The sequence below is a fragment of the Ctenocephalides felis genome, unplaced genomic scaffold (assembly GCF_003426905.1).
Source record: "Ctenocephalides felis isolate EL2017-DRISC unplaced genomic scaffold, ASM342690v1 CF-g0.4_SCAFFOLD_01260, whole genome shotgun sequence".
Classification (NCBI taxonomy): Eukaryota; Metazoa; Arthropoda; class Insecta; order Siphonaptera; family Pulicidae; genus Ctenocephalides; species Ctenocephalides felis.
In genome coordinates, this window is record NW_020537414.1 from 1 (window position 1) to 20276 (window position 20276).

At 29.5% G+C, this 20276-nt stretch overlaps 1 protein-coding gene and 1 long non-coding RNA gene across 2 annotated transcripts; both read right to left on the minus strand.

The window, feature by feature from the left end:
- Nucleotides 1-1996: 1996 nt before the first annotated feature.
- On the minus strand, nucleotides 1997-18438 carry LOC113369347. Its single transcript, XR_003366473.1, has 3 exons — nucleotides 18236-18438; nucleotides 2561-2713; nucleotides 1997-2167 (listed from the first exon to the last, which is right to left on the minus strand). It is a non-coding gene; the product is annotated as an uncharacterized LOC113369347 (long non-coding RNA).
- A 1252-nt stretch (nucleotides 18439-19690) lies between these two features.
- LOC113369346 (pre-mRNA-splicing factor 18-like) lies at nucleotides 19691-20253 on the minus strand (the record flags this gene model as incomplete). The annotated part of the gene is given in 4 exon segments (XM_026610117.1): nucleotides 19691-19853; nucleotides 19856-19951; nucleotides 19954-20241; nucleotides 20244-20253. Coding segments are annotated over 4 exon segments (480 nt in total), but the record flags the coding sequence as incomplete, so codon positions are not given.
- Nucleotides 20254-20276: the final 23 nt, after the last annotated feature.

The following is a 20276-nucleotide window of genomic DNA, read 5'->3' on the forward strand; positions in this document are numbered from 1 at the left end:
ATATATATATATATATATATATCTTATATAAAAAATGGAGCTCTTGATCAAATGATTCGGTAAAACTCGAAAACGGCTAAACCGATTTGGTCAGTCTTAGTCTTGAAAAATTCGTGCCAATCCAGAGATGGTCGGCAAGGTGAGATATTATTTTAAAATCGCGTAGAAATTTTACATTTTTTAATTTGAAAATTTTCGTAAAAGCGTAATTTAAATAAATCAATGGACGGTGGTTAATACGTGAAATTTCAAACGTTTTTGACAGATGATGTTCAATTACGTTTAATAGGATGTTTCACGTGAATATTATTTAATTATGATTAAATTGTAGTAAGTAGTTTTGTTTGCAGTTTTATTTATATACAAAAATGTTAGTAAACGGGCCGCAAGTTTTACTAGAGACTCAAAATATCAACTTTTTTGAAATGTTAATATGAAAATGCATTTTTAGGCATTATTTTCTTAAACACGGGGCTCTGAAAGATCTCATTTGTATAATTATATAGTCATTGGTATTTATAAAACATTTTCTAGGTTATATTATTTCTTATTTATGTTTTTTAAATTCAGAACCCTAAATTTAGTATCGATCAACTGGTCATTTTGTCGAATAACATTTTTTCAGTTATAATTTCCCAAAATTTATTGGAGAATAGATAGTAAATATATGAAGGTCCGGGGTTAAAAAGGTCCACCACCGATGTGTCAAAAATCAGTAAAGTTAAGCATTGTTTAACAACAATATTTGAAAGTAGAAGAAAAGATGTATAACCAGCTGTAACCTTGATTTGAAAACGGTAATCTTTGAAATGGGGGAGATGAACGGTAATATTTAAAAATCCATAAAAGAGTATATTCTTCCGTTGGTAGCTTTTTAGCATTAGTTAAAAATGTAATTGTTTTGTAAAATACCTTTAAAATTATAATAAGGCTTTAAACCTTTTTGCCACCTGCCCGTTTCAAGTTACCCCGCCTATAGGGTAAAAAGGTATAAATAACAAATTTTTGAAAGGCATCAAAAAAGCACATATTTCTACAATGATGAAGTAAGAGGCAGTTTACTGAACGTAGTCAGATAATTGTTCGTTTGATATGTGTTATTTGTTGTGATATAATTGTTATGGTTTTCACAATATAGTTTACATTTGCTCGAAGTCAAATTGGACCTTTGGGCCTCGCCCTATTCTACATACATGTTTTTTATTAAATTTACTTTAATTCATCAAATGTTACTTGAAACTTTTCAAAAAGCAGGTCAAAGAAAAAATACTTAATTCATTTTCTATCTGTCCTCGCAAAAATTTGAAAATTTTGTAGAAAAGTTCAGTAGTATTATTTACAATTATACACAAAATCCAGAATCCAAAAAAAAATCTGAGAAAACTTGAAACGTAATCAATAAGTAGAAAGACCAAAAAAAGACTTGGATGGATTATACTATGTTTTCTATAGAAAGTGTATAAATCTTCCAGTTAAATTGTAATTTTCAAAATATAGACAAACCAATGGGGTTTATTGTTTTTATAATGCCAGATTGTATATAGCATTCAAACAGCACATCCTTATACACTTAAAGTATTAATATTTTTGATTCTTTAGAAATTGTTTGAAATATACCTTACTTATTTAGCAAAACAACGTTTGCCGGGTCAGCTAGTATATATAGATGTATGCCTGTCTGTTTTCAGATATATTGATTGAAGCCACGTGGCAGGGGTTTGCAGCCCCGAAGACTTTTGTAACATTATATATAAACTGAACGTTAAAATTATTTATTTGAAGTATATAATGAATTATCTATGATGTTTACAACTTTAGCTAGTATTAGAATTAAAATCTGAATTATTTTTCAATCATTAAAAAAAATATTTTTTTAAATAAATAAAAAAAAATTCTTAAAAGCAATCGTTTTCTTATTATCCAAGTCTTATAAGATTGCATATTTTTCTTCATATGTGTAACCTCAATATTTTGATATCGAAAAACTTACTTGCATTTTTTTATCAACTCTTCTGCTTTATCGAGATCACGTTCTGAAGCAAAACAGGATCGCCAATCGGTCATCCATAAGAAGTGACGGAACCGACCAACGAACGTATTTTGCTCCCATAAAGGATTTTCCACAATCAATTTTGCCGATGTGGAATGAAGTGACATCGAATCTGACCTAATTCAGAAATGTCAGAAATGTATTATTAATGCTTAATGTCTAATAATAAATAAAAAATATATTAAAAATTTCACCATTTTGATTACTAAGCCAGGAACAGGTAAGCATGCAGAAACTAGCTCCCACAAAAAGAAAAATGCATGCACAAATACACGTGAAAAACATACAATCGTATTTTAAATAAGTATATTTCTTTAAGTAATGATCAATAAATAGCAATTAACATCTTGCACATCAAAGATAAAATTAAGATTCAAATTTATGTGAAAATATATGATAATAAAAAGTTATGAAATACAAAAAATAATGTAACAAATTGATATATATATATATATATATATATATATATATATATATATAACTAATTGTAAGTAAAAAGTATATAATTACTTTGAAAAGTATTGATCAGCAATCAAGAAACAGTCGCTCATTTTCTATGTCGTTTTTCAATTATGTTTAATATTCAATTTTAGACTTCACAGTTAACTAAGTGCACTCACAGCTCGTATTCTTAAAGCATGTGCAAAATTGTCATATTTTTTCCTACAAAATATATAAAATATTAATTTTATTATTTAAATTGACTATTAATTGAATTTTATTTTATTCCTTTTATTACTCGTAGAGTAAGCTAATGTAACATCCTATATATAACACAAAAAAATTATATAAATTTATTAAACACTAAACTTATGCAAAAGAACATCATAACTAATAATAACTGATAAAAAGAGAAATTAAAGAAGCACATATTAAAAAAGCCCTCCAGTATTGCGTGTTGTTCGCTCGCTGTGCATTGTAACATAACTGAATTCAAGATTAAACGGCACGTGAGGTAAAGTGAGTGGATGCGGGGTCTAAGAAACAAGAGGAATGAGCAACAGAGAAAAGATATAACAAACGAAAGATTCTAACACTGTAAAGAATTACTTTTCATTAAATTTTGACTTTGGACTGAAGGACTTTGTAACTGTCATGTAAAAGGTGATAGGAATTCCGTTTGTTGACATAAGAAGTATTAAGGGATATAAGTAACTATATTTCTAAGGACACAATTATTTTCAATATATAAGATGGTAAAATTGGACATGTTGAAAATATGGTTCAGGTTAATCGTATGTTCTGATAGCATAGTTTTGAATTGGCTTGGGTTTCTAAATATATATATATATATATATATATATATATATATATATATATATATGTTGATTAACCCTCTTGTGTATATATTTGAACCTTTCCCCAATGTAACAACTATTGCAATGTAACAACTATTGACTATCAGCGGGAGTTTTTGATTTAAGAGCAGAAAAAAAGCAGCTGAAAGTGTCGAAATAAAAGAAAATCTTCAGCGGCAAATAACTTTTTTTTAAAAAATTAGAAAAATTGCTTAAGAAAGCTAAACAAATAACATTATATTTATCTAAAGAGAAAGAATTTGATTTTGAAAAAGGATTGTTGAGGTATGAAGAACTGTTTAAATTTTTATGTAAAACGATAATCTATTTTTAATGATATTTTAACTGACGGATTTAATATGGCGGATAAGAATTATTATTCAGAACAGAACGAATTAAAGTTAGGTTTTTTTCCCAAAAAGTCTCATTACTTAACAAAATGGCCCTGTCTATTAAAGAAATAATAACTAAAATTTTGATAGATCGAGAGTGATAGGAAAAATAATTTAAATATCGTTCTGACCAAGTTGGCTTTTGGAGCCACAGTCAGTGAGGATGACATTATTGTTTCTGATAATTTTTAAGTCTAGGAAACTAATAGAGGTATTAACTTTGAGTTCACAAGTGAACTGCAGATGCTTATTATTCGAATTTGAAGTGTGAGATACATAATCCTTAAGAGAATGTCATCAACATATCTATAGCAGAAACTAGTGGGGCGCATGGCATCGTGCCTTAAGACAAATTGCTGGAACTTCCCGTACCGTAATTAAAAATCTTAGTACGGAACCCAAAAAAATTTACACAAAATGTGTACACATTATTAAAATCTCTATAAAATACCTGATAATTTGATGTATATATGTCTAATAAACATTTTTGACCGCCAAATAGCAATTTTTACACTTATTTTTATTAAGAGTCAACAACCGCTGAACCTGCCTTCCCAAAAATTTAATCAGTTCCTTATCTTGTCAATGCAAGTAAAATGTTTTTTGAATTATTAAAATCGGAAGCGTCGTTCTCTTAAAAACTGAGTTACCGTTTTTGGCACTTTTTGCCCCGTATCTTCGGAACGCCTATACCTGCCTTTGCCAAAAACTAATCAGCACGTCTCCTTATCAATACGAATCGAATGTTTTTTAACTTCCCGTAGGGCAAGTTATAGTAATCGCAAAAAAATCGAAAATGAAAATTTTTATATATCTTTACGTTTCAAAGGTTTCTGAACATTTTGGCATACCTTAGAAAAAATGAATGTATGTGTGTGTGTGTGTGTATGTGTGTGTGTATGTATGTACGTGTGTGTATGTATGTGCGGATACAAATTTTCGTCGACGATTTCGGGAACACGGATCAACCGATTTGAATAATTCAAAAAACATTCGATTCGTATTGATAAGAAGACGTGTTGATTAGTTTTTGGCAAAGGCAGGTCTAGCCGTTCCAAAGATACGGGGCAAAAAGTGCCAAAAACGGTAACTCAGTTTTTAAGAGAACGGAGCGTCCGATTTAAATAATTCAAAAAACATTTCACTTGTATTGACAAGATGAAGAATCGATAAAATTTTCATAAAGGTAGGTCTAGCGGTTTTGGAGATATGGAGGAAAAAGTAAAACAATGAGCGATTTGGCGGTCAAAAATGATCATTAGACATATGCACATCAAATTATCAGATATTTTATAGAGATTTTAACAATAAGTATACATTTTGTTAACATTCCTATGAGTTCCGTACCAATGCTTATGCATTAGACAGCGACGCGGCGCTTACGCGCTTTATATTTTGTCCCTATGCAGTTAAATCAGTACGATTGCTTTGAAAAAAAAGTTCAGATCTTCCACAATATGTCAAAATAAAGAAAAAAATTTTTTTTTTCAAAAAAAAAATTAAATTTTTTTTTTCTTTTTAAATTTTTTTTTTTCCAAAAAAAGTAATTTTTTGTCCATATATATAGTTTCTCAAAAATCTTATTTTTTCAAAGTACATTTTTTTCAAAAATGTTAATCGTTTTTGAAAAATTAATAATGGTACGGGAAGTTCCAGCCATTTGCCTTTTCAAAAATGTTAATCGTTTTTAAAAAATTAATAATGGTACGGGAAGTTCCAGCCATTTGCCTTAAGGCACGATGCCTTAATTGCCTTAAGACAGAATTCCACTTACAGCTAGTTGAATTATTCAAATCGGATGATCGGTGTCCCCGAAATCGTCGACGAAAATTTGTATCCGCACACACACATGCACACACATACACACATACATACATCCATTTTTTCTACGTTATGCCAAAATATTAAGAAACCTTTGAAACGTAAAGATATATAAAAATGTTTATTTTCGATTTTTCTTGCGATTGCTATTACTTGCCCTACGGGAAGTTAGTAAGGCTGAATGGGAAGATTAATCAAAATAAAGTTTTCTACTAGTGGGGCGCATGGCATCGTGCCTAAGGCAAATTGCTAGAACTTTCCGTACCAAAAATTATTTTTTTTAGAAAAGATTTACTTTGAAAAAATTAGATTTTTGAGAAACTATAAATTTTTGACAAAAATTTACTTTTTTTTTGAAAAAAAAGACTTCGAAAAAAAATGTTTTCTTTGTTTTGAAATATTTTGGAAATTCTGAACTTTTTTTCAAAGCAATCGTACTGCTTTAACTGCATAGAGACGAAATATCGAAGCGCATAAATAAGCCGCGGATAAACATTGATACGTAACCCATAGGAATGTAAACAAAATTTATACTAATTGTTAAAATCTCTATAAAATATCTGATAATTTGATGTGCACATGTCTAATGATGATTTTTGACCGCCAGGTATGCCAAAATGTTCAGAAGGTTTTGAAACGTAAAGATATATAAAAAATTTCATTTTCGATTTTTTTGCGATTACTATAATTCCCGTAGTTATGTTAAATCGGCCACGTGAAGGCTAATAAAAAAACCCATGGGCAAACCAAAAATCTACAAAAAAAAATTATCGTCAAAAAAATAAGTATTTTCAAAAATGAAATTTAATATAGTTTCAAACCAAATCAAGTCAATAGATGTGTGTGGTTGGATGTCATTCCAACGGTCAGTGACTGCTTCTATAGCAAGATCCCAAGGAATATTGGTAAAAAGGGAAATGACGCCAAAAGTGGCAAAAGAAAAGTTGGCAGGGATTTCAGAATTGTTAAAAATTTTAGCTAAATTAAAAGAATTCGAAATATTAAATTTGGAAGAAAGCATAGAGCTCATATATTTTGAGAGTTTGCCTAAAGGAGAATTTATGTCAGAAACGATAGGTCTATAAAGTAAATTTGGTTTGTGAACCTTAAAAAGACAGTAAAGTTTTGAGGAGCTAGGATGGAGAACTTTAAGACAAAAACCTAAAGATTTGGAGATTTGTTTGTTAGAAATTAAAGTACTGATAAGTTTGTGTGTTTTTCTATTCAAGTGATCAGTGAGATCATTAACTAGAGGTTTATAAAAAATACCGTCATCTAATAAATCATAAGTTTTTGAAAAATAATCAGACCTGCCAATCGCAACTGTAAAGTTTCCCTTATCAGCTTTAATGACTAAAATATCACGGTTATCATTCAAAAACTTTTTACATAATTTAAGATCTGTTACAACTTCCAAATGTAAGGGGAAATAACAAACGTTAGAGTTTTTTTTTAATAAAAGATAAAAGATAATTACAAGCGATTGACCTAAACTTAGTTTCTCTTTCAATCTCTTTTAATTTCCTAATACCAATCTCCAAATTACTAAAAAATTAAATTTTGATTTAGAAGGAGGAAGGAAAAATTTAGGGCCGAGGGCAAAAATATACTTTAAATTAGATGGAAAAAGTTTTTGAACCATTTATCAACTGAATCTGCTTTAATTAAGGGAACAAACATTGGCTGAAGATCGGCGGGCCGTTTTCTTGTAATTTACTGTTGATACGTCCATTTTTATGAAACATCCGAATGCTCCGGCATGTTGTTATTTTGGCGACGGCGCTCATCCAGCAAATTATCGCGGTTGCACTTACTTCCAAAAAGTTAAAAAACAAAGAAATAAAACTGCAGTAAATTAATCTAAACAACATTTTTCCGGCCTTGAAGCCAACAATTCATAACTCATCCTATTGAGACATTGCAAAAAACAATTATTCTGCTTCTAATGATTCACCTTCAAATCTCGAATCTGATACTCTAGCAACATTTATTTTGGAATTTAAAAATATCTTCAATCAGCTTATGCTACAGAACTCAATTATAATAAATATGTTATCCACGTTAGTCAACAACATAAGCAATGGCAAAAATAATTAAAATTGCTGAATGGAATGCCAACGGTTTATTACCTCACAAAAATGTGAAGTAGAATGTTTTTTAAAATTTAACTTAATAGATATCTTATTAATCTCAGAATCACACTTCACAGAAAAAACCTACTTTAAAATTTATAACTACACTACTTATAATTCAAATCATCCAAGTGGCAGGGCTCGCGGCGGTTCGGCTATATTAATCAGAAATAATATAAAGCAGTTTGCTCTACCAAATATTTGTGATGACTTTCTACAAGCAACTCAAATTTCTGTTGAAACAAATTTATATATTTTTTATGTTTCTGCTGTTTATTGTTTGTTATTGCTGTTCACCAAGATTCAAAATTTCTTGTGCTCAGTTTTCTTCATTTTTCTCTCAATTAGGTAATAAATTTATCATGTAAACATATTGCCTGGGCTTCTAGACTGACTACAGCCAAAGATAAGATACTGCGATGAATGCAAAGAATGCAGCCATAGGGCAAGATAACCTCTCCTTTATTTCAACTTGCAGTCCAACATATTCGCCTTCTTTTTTCTACTAAAGTTCAAATCTTTAGATTTTGTCATTGTGAGAGTTATTGATCATTCAAATCTTAATATTGAATCTAGTTAAGATCTCTCTTCTGATCATTTTTCAATACTTATGACGTTCAGCACATTTCCTACTATCCTTCTATCCTATCCTTCTATATAATTATTAGCCCACAGCATGGAAGACTAGAAATTATGATCGCTAAACCAAACAAAAACCATCACACTTCTATTTCCTACCCTCCTATCAGTCTTTTATCGATATTATCGAAAATTTTAGAGAAACTTTTGTTGCAGAGATTATCAGAAGATCATCCCAATGATAGTTGGATTCCACACCTCCAGTTTGGTTTCAGAAAAGACCACCTCACAATTCAACAATGCAACAGAACGATGTTAGTATTCTTGAAGCCATGAATAGAAAGGAACACAGCGTACCCGTATTCTTAGATGTCAGCCAAGCTTTTGATAAGGTTTGGCACTCAGGACTCCTATATAAAATCAAAACAACTTTTCCAAACTACTTCAATATCTTAAGCTCATATTTGCTTGATAGAAAATTTAGAATCAAAATTAAATATGTGACTTCTAGTATTAGAAATATAGAAGGCGGGATACCACAGGACAGTGTGCTAAGCCCAGTACTTTATCTCCTTTTTACAAGCATTATGCCCACAGATGATCTTCTAACCATATGCACTTACGCCGATGACATAGCTATAATTTCATGCAATTCTGATATTACAACAGCAACTTGTCAGTTACTAATTCATTTAGTCTCGAAAAATGGTTTTTAGAATGGAATATCAAAATCAATATAGAAAAATCTCAGCATATAATTGTTTCACTAAAACACCACCACAGTCCACCTATCATCATGAACAATTCAATAATTCCACTATGCAAATATTCAGGCATATCACATTGATTCGAAATTGACATGGAGAACGCACATGAAAAATAAAAAGAATCAAATTCAACTGAAAAATAAAATATTTTTTACTGGCTTTTTGGAAGGAAATCTGAAAAATCTCGATAACAAGGTACTTCTGCACAAAACTATCATAGTGCCCATTTGGACTTCTGGAGAGGAACTATGGGGTTGCTCTTGTAAATCAAACATAAACACTATCATATCTTAACTAATGCGCCTTGGTATATTTCGAACTTTTGCCTACATAAGGATTTGAAAATCTCTACAGTCAACAAAATGTTAAAAATTAGAAGTTCATCTTTCAACAATAAATCCAGCATACAAATCCTACTATTCAAGCGATTCACAGTTCATTGTTATTATTTTCGTATTACTATTTGTATTTTATTTTTATTTTAACCAATTTATTGTATTCTTTATTTGTATTACTTCTAAATTTGAAAAAGAGGTCGAAACTTGGTTGAATTATATAAATTAATTAAAAATTGGAATGATAAGCTACATTTTTAGGATACGCACCTGTCTGTGTACTATAACTAACTACAAATGTAGCGTGTACTATAACACTACAGATAATTAACTTCCCGTAGGGTAAGTTATAGAAATGAGCCTAAATTTTTTGCATATCTTCACGTTTCAGAGGTTTCTGAACATTTTGGCACATCTCAGAAAAAATGGATGTGTGTGTGTGTATGTGCGAAGACCATTTTTCGACAACAATTTCGGGCGTACGGATGGACCGATTTGAAAAATACAAAAAGAAATTGATTCCTATGTTAGGGAGATGTGCTGATTGGTTTTTGAAAAAGACGGATCCAGCGGCTTCGGAGATACGAAGCAAAAAGTGCTAAAAAATGACAGTTTTTAGGAAAACGAATCAACCGATTTGACTTATCTAAAAATCATTAGATTCATAATGATGGTAAGATGTGGTGACTAGATTTTAGCAAAGGCAGGTCCAGCCGTTTCGGAGATATAGAGCAAAACATGGCAGTTTTTGAGAAAACTAAGCATCCGATTTGAATGATTTAAAGAACTTTCTGATTGTGTTGATGAAGCGATTGCTTTTGGGGAAAGAATTTTTTTTTATATAATTTTTTTTTTAATTTTCAAATAAAAATTTTTTGAATATCAAAAAATAATTTGAATTTTAGTTTTAATTCTAGATAAAGTTCTACACATCACTTAAATGCTTTAAATAAATGATTTTAACTTTGCAATTCAGTTTATATAATACTTAGAAATGTTAGACATTGTTCTTCATTTTAAATTCGATTGATTAAGTTTTGTTTATTAACTTCCCGAAGGAGAAGTTCATGTTTTCATAAAAAAATCCGATTCGCTAATTTTATGTTTTCTCAACGTTTCAAGCCATTCTGAATCGAATGAGACCAAATTTGGAAAAAGTATGTATGTGTGTGCGTGTATGTGAACAGATTTTTTGCCGTTAATTGACGTTTTCTCAAAAACGGCTGGACCGATTTCAAAAATTTAAAAACCATTCGAAGTATTTCTATGAGGACTAGCGTTTCTGAGTTTTGTGTGACGATCGGCCGAGCCGTTTCTTTGTAATTCCCAGAAAAGTTTTGCGTCCACGTTTTAGCCCGCAATTCTTAATCGATTTTAAAAAGTCAAAAACCGTTCGAAAAATATTGGTCGAGAATCGTGCTGATTAGTTTTTGGTAAAGATCGGCCGGGCCATTTTTTTGTAATAAAATTTTTAAAAAAATAATTTCGATGATTTTTATTATTATTTTTTTGACAGTAGATACCATAGTCTTCTAGATCCTACTAAAATATTACGGCCCTACGACAACCCGTTTAGCTTTAAATATTCGTCAAAGTTTCCAAAAATCTGTATCGTTATTTTGGCATTTGTCACCTTTCATCGACGTTTGCTCAAAAACGTCTGAACCGATTTCAGATATTTAAAAGCCCTTTAATGTTTCTCGATGAGGATTATCGGTTATCAGTTTTGTGCGACGATCGGCCGATCCGTTCCTTTGAAATTTGGAAAAAAGTGTTAAACTTTTCGTCCACATTTAAGGTCATACTACCGAATCGATTTTAAAAAATCAATCGTCGCACAAAACTGAGAAACGATAATCCTCATCGAGATACATCAAATGGTTTTTAAATTTTTGAAATCGGTTCAGGCGTTTTTGAGCAAACGTCGATGAAAGTTTTAATTTTGACAAATGCCAAAAAGACCATACTAATTTTTGCAAACTTTGACGAATTTTTAAGCTAAACGTTTTTTTAACACCTCATTACAAGAAAACAGCCCGGCCGATCTCTACCAAAAACTAATCAGCACGATTCCCAACCAATATCCTTCGAACGGTTTTTGAATTTTCAGAATCAGACAAAAAAAAATTCACTTTCACATTTCACACGCACACATACTTTTTCCAAATTTGGTCTCATTCGATTCAGAATGGCTTGAAACGTCGAGAAAGCATAAAATTAGCGATTCGGTTTTTTTATGAAAACATAAACTTCTCCTTCGGAAAGTTAATGACAATGAACAATTTAACACCAAATCTACGAAGGCCGGTCAAAATGACGATTTCAATTTTCGTATATAAGTTTTTATCAACACTGTTCATGCAACACGCAAAAACATGTATGGTACGTATAATCAACAATGATAAATAAAAATATGAAATGGGATGGACTAATAAGAATATTGTATTATCCTAATTTTACATATAAGGAATAATTGAATTGAATTTTGTGGTTTGCTAAAACAAATCATAAATAGTCATCAAAACGATTCATTTCAAATTGTTTTTAAAAAATCTCGGTAAACTAAGCGGTGCTATGTTTATTTAGTCAAATTATATTCTGGTAACATCTAGTTAAAAATTACGTCTTTAAAATAAATGTTTAGTGATATTATACTTGCAGGTTAATAGGGACAAAAATGAAAATTGAAAACTATGCTCGGTTGTTCAAAAGTTAAAATTCAAAAACTGAATAAAACGTTTACTCTAAATGTTTTGGAGTAAGGAATAGTAATAAAATAAAAATGTCACTCTTTCAACGAGGTATTAGGTTGTAGTCATATTTGAAGCATGGAGAAAGAATATTTCGTAGGCAATTTGATTTGATTTTGTATTCAAATAGTATTTTAAAAAAATGTACGAGTTTAAAAACTAAATTTCGCTTAATATTTTTGTGGCAACCATACATTCAATTTGAAAATCATTATATGATGTTACAACAATCTAAACTCTAAAATAAAATAGATTTTTATAAGCAATATAAAAGTTCAAAGTAAAATTCGATATAAATTAGTTGATAATGAGATATATTTTCTGCACCCTGGTACGAAATTCGGATACGATGCAATAAAAATTTATTGTTGCACATCGATTGAACATATTTAAAATCATATTTTGCTCCAAATAATAATGCACTACTAACGCACTAACTTTATATTTTCTTGAATTATTATGATCAACTGCACAATTTGTTTGGATGTATGCATTTTATTAATGTTTGGGGTCATCATCTGGAAGGTCCTAGGGATATCGTAGCAATAGCGTGTTATACTATAGATTATTGAATTTGGTCAATATTGGCAATGTTAACCAATATATGTAAATTACGCTAAGCTAATTAGTTCTAGTGAGTCTAAAAATTGTGTCCGCCATTGCAATTTCAAATTGTTCACGCATACGGTTTATTACAGCCATGTAATTAACGTTGTACGTTTTAACTATCGTAATAAAATATTATTTGTTTCTTCTCATTTTTTTTACATTATCTGGCGGTGTTTAGATTGGACATTTGTATTCTGCTAATGACAAATTGTTGAAGATGGAAAAACGTTGAGTATCCAGGTATCCCAGACCTTGATTTCAAGCCGAAACAGGGTAATGATAATGACCTTTTCTCTGTCCAAAAAAATAGAAAAAAATATCTCACGTTGTTTGGAAATTATGAGATTCTGAGTGTAAACTAGAGCTTTGGTCAAAATATGACCATTTTTCGGTTACTAATTTTGTTCATTTAAACTTTGAAACTGTAACTGTGAACATTATTAGACCCACAGCAAAAAAATAAAGCAATTGACTTAAGATTTAAACAATAATTGTTTAACAGACATTTTGTTGAACATTAAATTTAAAAGCATTTTAATCGGTCGACTTGGAGAGACATTTTTTTGGGGTGTTGGAAGGTTTCATCAAAAGTTAGAACATTCATTCAAAATTGTAAAACACTTGATAATTTTATTATTGACAAATTTCGAGTAAAAAAAATAAAAACCTAACTAGTTGGCATTGGTATTTTGCCTTGAGGCAAATTACATGAACTTCCCAATATGTGATAATAATCGACTTAATCAATAAAATATAAATTAATTTATGAGTGATTAAGAGTATTCCGAGTGGATTTATTACACATCATTGAAAACGAACGAACACTCTATCGTTATACCAAGTAAATCGTCTAATTTTCATTTTAACAAACGTCAAAAAAACTACTCATTTTCTCAAACTTTTATGAATTTTTAAAATTAAACTACTTGTCGTAATAATTCAGTAAGTTCTATAAGACCATAATTTATATCGCCAAATTAAGTTCCATAACAATCGGCTTAAATTCTTTTTTCAACAGTTAATTACAAGAAAACGGCTCGGTAGATTTTCACCTTAAACTAATCAGTTTCATTCCCAACTAATGTCTTTCGAACAGTTTTTGATTTTTTAGAATCGATTCGGTAGTATGAGCTTAAATGTGGACGAAAAGTTTAACACTTTTTTCCAAATTACAAAGAAACAGCTCGGCAATTTGTCGCACAAAACTAAGAAAAGACAATCTACATCAAAATACATCGATTGACTTTTAAATTTCTGAAATCGGTCTAGCCGTTTTTGAGAAAACGTCGATGAAAGTTCTAAAATTGGCAAACGCCAAATAAACTATACGAATTTTTGCAAACTTTGACAAATTTTTAAAATTAAACGGCTTGTGGTAGGGCGTGATATTTTAGTATGATCTACTCGACTATAGTATCTACCGTCCAAAAAAAATTTATGAGAATTGTCGAAAAAAACATTCTTAACACTATTGCAAGAAAACGGCCCGGCCGATCTTTACCAAAAACTAATCAGGTCGATTCCCAAGCAATATCTTTCGAATGAGTTTTCAAAATCGATGCATAATTGCGAGCTAAAACGTGAACGATTTTTTTTTCACTTTTATGGTATTTATAAAGAAACGGCTTGGCTGATCGTCGCGCAAAATTGATAAACGCTAGTCCTCATCGAGATGCATCAAATGATTTTTAAAATTTTGAAATCGGATCCAGCCATTTTTGAGAAAACACCGATTTGCGGCAAAAAAAAATTGTTCACGCACACGCACACACACATACATACTTTTTCCAAATTTGGTCTCATTCGATTCAGAATGGCTTGAAACGTCGAGAAAACATGAAATTAGCGAATCGGATTTTTTGATGAGAACAAACTTCTCCTTCGGGAAGTTAAAAATGGCTACTAGTTTTTCCTAGTGCATTTGATTTCATTCAGATAAAATGTTTTTCTCATATGAATACATCATATTCTAATATTGTCTAGGGTTTCTATCTCGCATGTTGAAGGTTGCGCTTATGGCAAGTATGTGAACTAATTGTGCACATTTTAGTACATTTTTTTAAAGGAAAGGCTTCTCAAAGTTAACCGAATTTATAAAAATTTAAATAAAAATTTTAATTCTTGAAATCTTGGAGCAATTGTATTATCGTTTTTGATTGTTAACTTCCCGTAGGGTAAGTTATAGTAATCGCAAAAAAATCGAAAATGAAAATTTTTATATATCTTTACGTTTCAGAAGTTTCTGAATATTTTGGCATACCTTAGAAAAAATGGATGTAGGTGTATGTGTGTGTGTGTATGTGTGTGTGTGTGCGTGTATGTATGTGTGTGCGGATACAAATTTTCGTCGACGATTTCGGGAACACGGATGAAGCAATTTGAATAATTTAAAAAACATTCGATCCGTATTGATAAGGAGACGTGCTGATTAGTTTTTGGCGGAGGTAGGTGTAGCCTTTCCGAAGATATGGGGCAAAAAGTGCCAAAAACGGTACCTCAGTTTTTAAGAGAACGGAGCGTCCGATTTTAATAATTCAAAAAACATTTTACTTGTATTAACAAAATGAAGATTTGATCAAATTTTCATAAGGGCAGATCTAGCGGTTTCGAAAATCTAACGAAAAAAGTAAAAAAAAGTGCCATTTGGCGGTCAAAAATGATCATTAGACATACGCACATCAAATTATCAGATATTTTATAGAGATTTTAACAATAAGTATGAATTTTGTTTACATTCCTTTGGGTTCCGTACCAATGTTTACCCGTTAGACAGCTTACGCGCTTTATATTTTGTCTCTATGCAGTTAAAGCAGTACGATTGCTTTGAAAAAAAGTTCATATCTTCCAACATATGTCAAAATAAAGAAAACATTTTTTTTTCAAAGTAATTTTTTGTCAAATTTATAGTTTCAAAAATCTTATTTTTTCGAAGTAATTTTTTTTCAAAAATGTTAATCGTTTTTAAAAAAATAATTTTTGTTACGGGAAGTTCCAGCAATTTGCCTTAAGGCACGATGCCCTAATTGCCTTAAGACAGAATTCCACTTACAACTAGTTTTAGTTTTTGATTATTAAATGAATAAAATTAGTAAAAATAACTACACTAACCGAAAAATTGCAATTGTTTCACCGAAGCTCCAGGTTGTACTTAAAAGCTCATAATTTCGAAACAACGTGAGATAATATTTTTTTTCTAATTATTTTCAAGCTAGTTAAGGTCAGTCAATCAAGCCCTGTTTCGGCTTGACGTCAAAGTCTTGGACACATTGTATATATGAAAAATTATATAAGTATACCAGTTTTGCAGATTTCTTTATATTGGAAAGGCACATATTAATTTACTATTATAATCATTTAGAAGATATAAAGATATAAATATTTTTAAAAATATAAAAATTTAAAGTAATCTGTAAACTTATCAAGTAATTAATTTTATAATATTTAATTGTTATGTCTCATTGTAAATGTTATTAAAGTATTTATATTATGCATATTTGCAATTACATCATATTTATGAATTATACTTTACATAAGAACACAGCGCTAAAATTTAATTAGATGGGTGAAACTTATATATAAAACGAACGGTTTTTTTTTTCGAGGCAAAAATATTTAATTTGCATCTATAAAATCTAATAGTATTTAATATAATAACAAAATTAAATAATAATATTTAAATTTGGCTACAAATAAAAAAACACTGGTGTAAATTAAAATTAATAGAAATTTTTCTCAGATTGAATTTTATTTGATTATTGGCAGTGCTGGATTTACAGTAGTGGCAGTCGGGGCTGCTGCCCAGGGCGGCAAATTTTCGGGGGCGGCAAAATTTGGATAGTGAAAAAAAAATTCTATAAAATATAATTAACTCATCTTCTTAATAACATTTTTTATTTAAGAAATATAATTGACAAAACATAATACGATTTCAATGCAAAATTTAGCAAATTAAAAGATTCGTAAATAAGCTGTAAGTTTAAAAAAAATATATTCTTCAGATCTCAAGCACTCTTAATATGAAGAATTTGCGCACTTCCAAGCTTATAGTGCCAAAAAAATTAAAGTAGTGACGCATGGCATTGTGCCTTAAGACAAGTTACCGAAACTTTCCGTGCTAAAAATTACATTTTCTAAAAAGCTTTAAAATTTTTTGAAAAATGAAAAAAATTGAATTTAAAAAACCTTTTTTTATATTTTGAATGTTTTCGAAAATTATGAACTTTTATGTATTACATTTATTAAAATTGAATTTTATTTGAATGATAATGATTCCTATTGATAACGAGACGTGCTGATTAGTTATTGGCCAAGACAGGTCCAATTTTTTAGAAAATACGGGCCAAAATGCCAAAAATGACAATTCAGTTTTTGAGAAACGGACCGTCTAATATCATTAAAAAAATTTACATGTATTGACAAAATGAAGAACTGCTTAAATTTGTGGGAGGCAATTCTAGCGGTTTCGGTAATCCAATAAAAAAAAATCGATATTTGAAAAAACATTTGGCGGTCAAAAGTGTAGACACAATTATCGGATATTTTAATAAGAAGCATAAATTTTGTTTACATTTCTATGGGTTCTGTAACATTGTTTATCCGTTATTCTGCGACGCGGCGCTTACGCGCTTCTACCATTTGACTCTACGCAGCCAAAGCAACGCGATTGCTTTAAGAAAATATTAAAAAACTCAAAAAAGTCAAATTTTTTCAAAGTTTAAAAAATATTTTTTAAATTCTGATTATCGGTCCGGGAAGTTCCAGCAATTTGCCTTAAGACGCGATGCCAAGCACCACTATTTAAAGTAAGTAATGCGTAATCAATTTTAAATGAATTTTTATATAAAAACTATTTTACTAATAATACTGGGATGGGGCGGCATTTTTGTCAGTGCCACAGGGCGCCAAAATTCTAAATCCGGCCCTGATTATTGGACTCAAATATTTCAATTTGATAAATATTATATATGATATTTATCAAATTCAAATATTTGAATTTGATAAATTTCATATATAATATTTATCAAATTCAAATATTTGAGTCCAATAATCAAATAAAAGTTAATCTGAGCAAAAATTCTATTAATTTTAATTTAGTACAATGTTTTTTATATTGAATTTTGATATAATAAGAGTGTGAATATTTATAAATATTATGTTAAATAATTTTTCTTATATAATGGTAACTTGCTGATATAGCAAGAGTATATAATTAAGATTAATGGGTAGAATTACACATTTTATAACAAACATGATTTTAAATAACTGCAAATAAATATTAACGTACTTATTTAATAGTAGTAGCGTATGTTAATAAATTATACGTATATAAAATCATACAAATGAAAGTTATAAAATATATAAAATTTAGGTTTACAACACAAATTCAAACTACATGCCAATTCGTCTAGTGTTCAAGCATTCAAGTCTATTTATAACTAAATAAAAATAATTGCAAATTTTCAAAATGCTATTACACAATAAAACACGTTATTGGCCACTCACATATTTTGTTATTTTTTCTGCTGTCAGATTATTAAGAGGTGCACTATCTGATAAAACCTAACTAATAATCTCTACCACTAGCAATGTTATGAAACTGGCTGTCATAAACTTTGAGGTTATTATTATTAAATAACTAAGATATGAATTTTATTTTCAAATAAATGGAAGACCAAGATTCAATAATCAACATGTAAATTATAGCACATACAAAAACGCGACATAAAATACTTCGAGTTCAAAAGGTTCACTGATATGGTTTATGCATTTGCGCATCAACTGTCACGAATGTTATGCATCAATCATAATCGTTTCGAAAATTGACTAAGTTATTTTTTATTGCATCAAAAAAATAAAGCATGCAGAACTACTTTTTTAAATAAACGCATGGTCATATATATCAATTGAATAAAGTCAATCCGTAAAATAAATTTGCGCCACAGAGCTACTCAGCAAAAATATATCTTTTAGTTCTACATGCAGTAGTACCATCTTGCGCATTTTTGACCAACGTTGTCCCTCCTGTGAATTTCAAAGGATTGTATGTTGCACACTTAAGTTAATTTTTCATGAATATTAATAATGATTAATAATATACTCTTCTTTTATCTATGAAAACAAGCATTAATAACATTATTATTATATTGTGTAGGAGTAATAAGTTGACAGTTTGTAACAACATCATGGACAATATAAGAATATACATAATATTCATACTATTCATAACATTATATATTATATATTGTTATTAACATATCATGAATTATATTTATAATATATATGAACTCATTTTATAGGTGATACTCATTATGACTAATAAAATGATACATAACTATTATTCTTACCATTGAAATAAAATAATGGTGCATATGGCATTATGTTTATTTATTCCTGCCATTATTCAAATTCTAGAAGTTCCCGTATCGTAATTAACCATTTTAAAAGCTCTTTAAATTTTTGAAAATATTCAAAACATTTGAAAAATTTGAATATTAAAAAAATTATAAAAAAATTGTTTCTTGAAAATACTTATATTTTTTAAAATGGTTATAAATTGATTTTTTTTAAAAAACTTTTTCATTCCCATAATGTCGATTTGTTGAAAATATCAGATTTTCAACTGACAAAAAACCACAGTTTTTTCCTAGATTTCCAAATCCGCTGGGCCCGCCTTTCCAAAATTCAATCATGACTGATTTGCTTAAAGTTAATTACATGTTGATCTTGATACACACAAAATACAAATATCTATATATAATAAAATATTTAAAAAACTAAATAATATACTTTAATAAGTATAAAAAATACAAAATCAAAATTATTATGAAATGTATAGAAATGTGGGATTTTTGTTTACATGATAGTGTTCATAGTACATAATAGTTACATGTGTACATATTAAACAAATATTGAGTCATTTTATAACCTCAGGAGTATTGAAGTAATATTGCCAAGAAAAATTTAAAACGGATTTTTTCTAATTGAAACCTCAAATTAAATATAATTTATTTACCAAACAAATAATTTAAAATATATTACTTAGCATATTCTACACAACGACTTGGATCTGTGGGATAATATTCCTGACACTTTGTCATTAACCTTTTTAGTCCTTGAATAATTTTCTTTGAGTTTCATCATTCATCACATGAGCAACATTCTTTGAAAATATTTTTTCTCGTCCTGTACGTGCATGAATGCCAACCATGGTTACTCCATTGGCCATGGTGCATTTCCAATAGCCATTTGTAAATATGCATCACTTGCCATGATATAATTTCTATCTAATAAATGCCTTGTTATTTCGCAAAGGCTATCGCATATATCATCAGGTAAAGATTTTGATTTTAGTTTTCTAAGTAAAGGTCTGAGATAGTCTCGTGTTTGATTAAACGTAGCTCTAGCTATTTTTCTTTTGTAGTCAAATTTTTTATTTTGCTTTTTTCTAACTGTAAATAACCATTGTTTCATTAAAAATTGTAATAATGTCATGATGACTATCATATCCACTCTCTATTTCCGTACCCAAATTTTCTGCCATTTT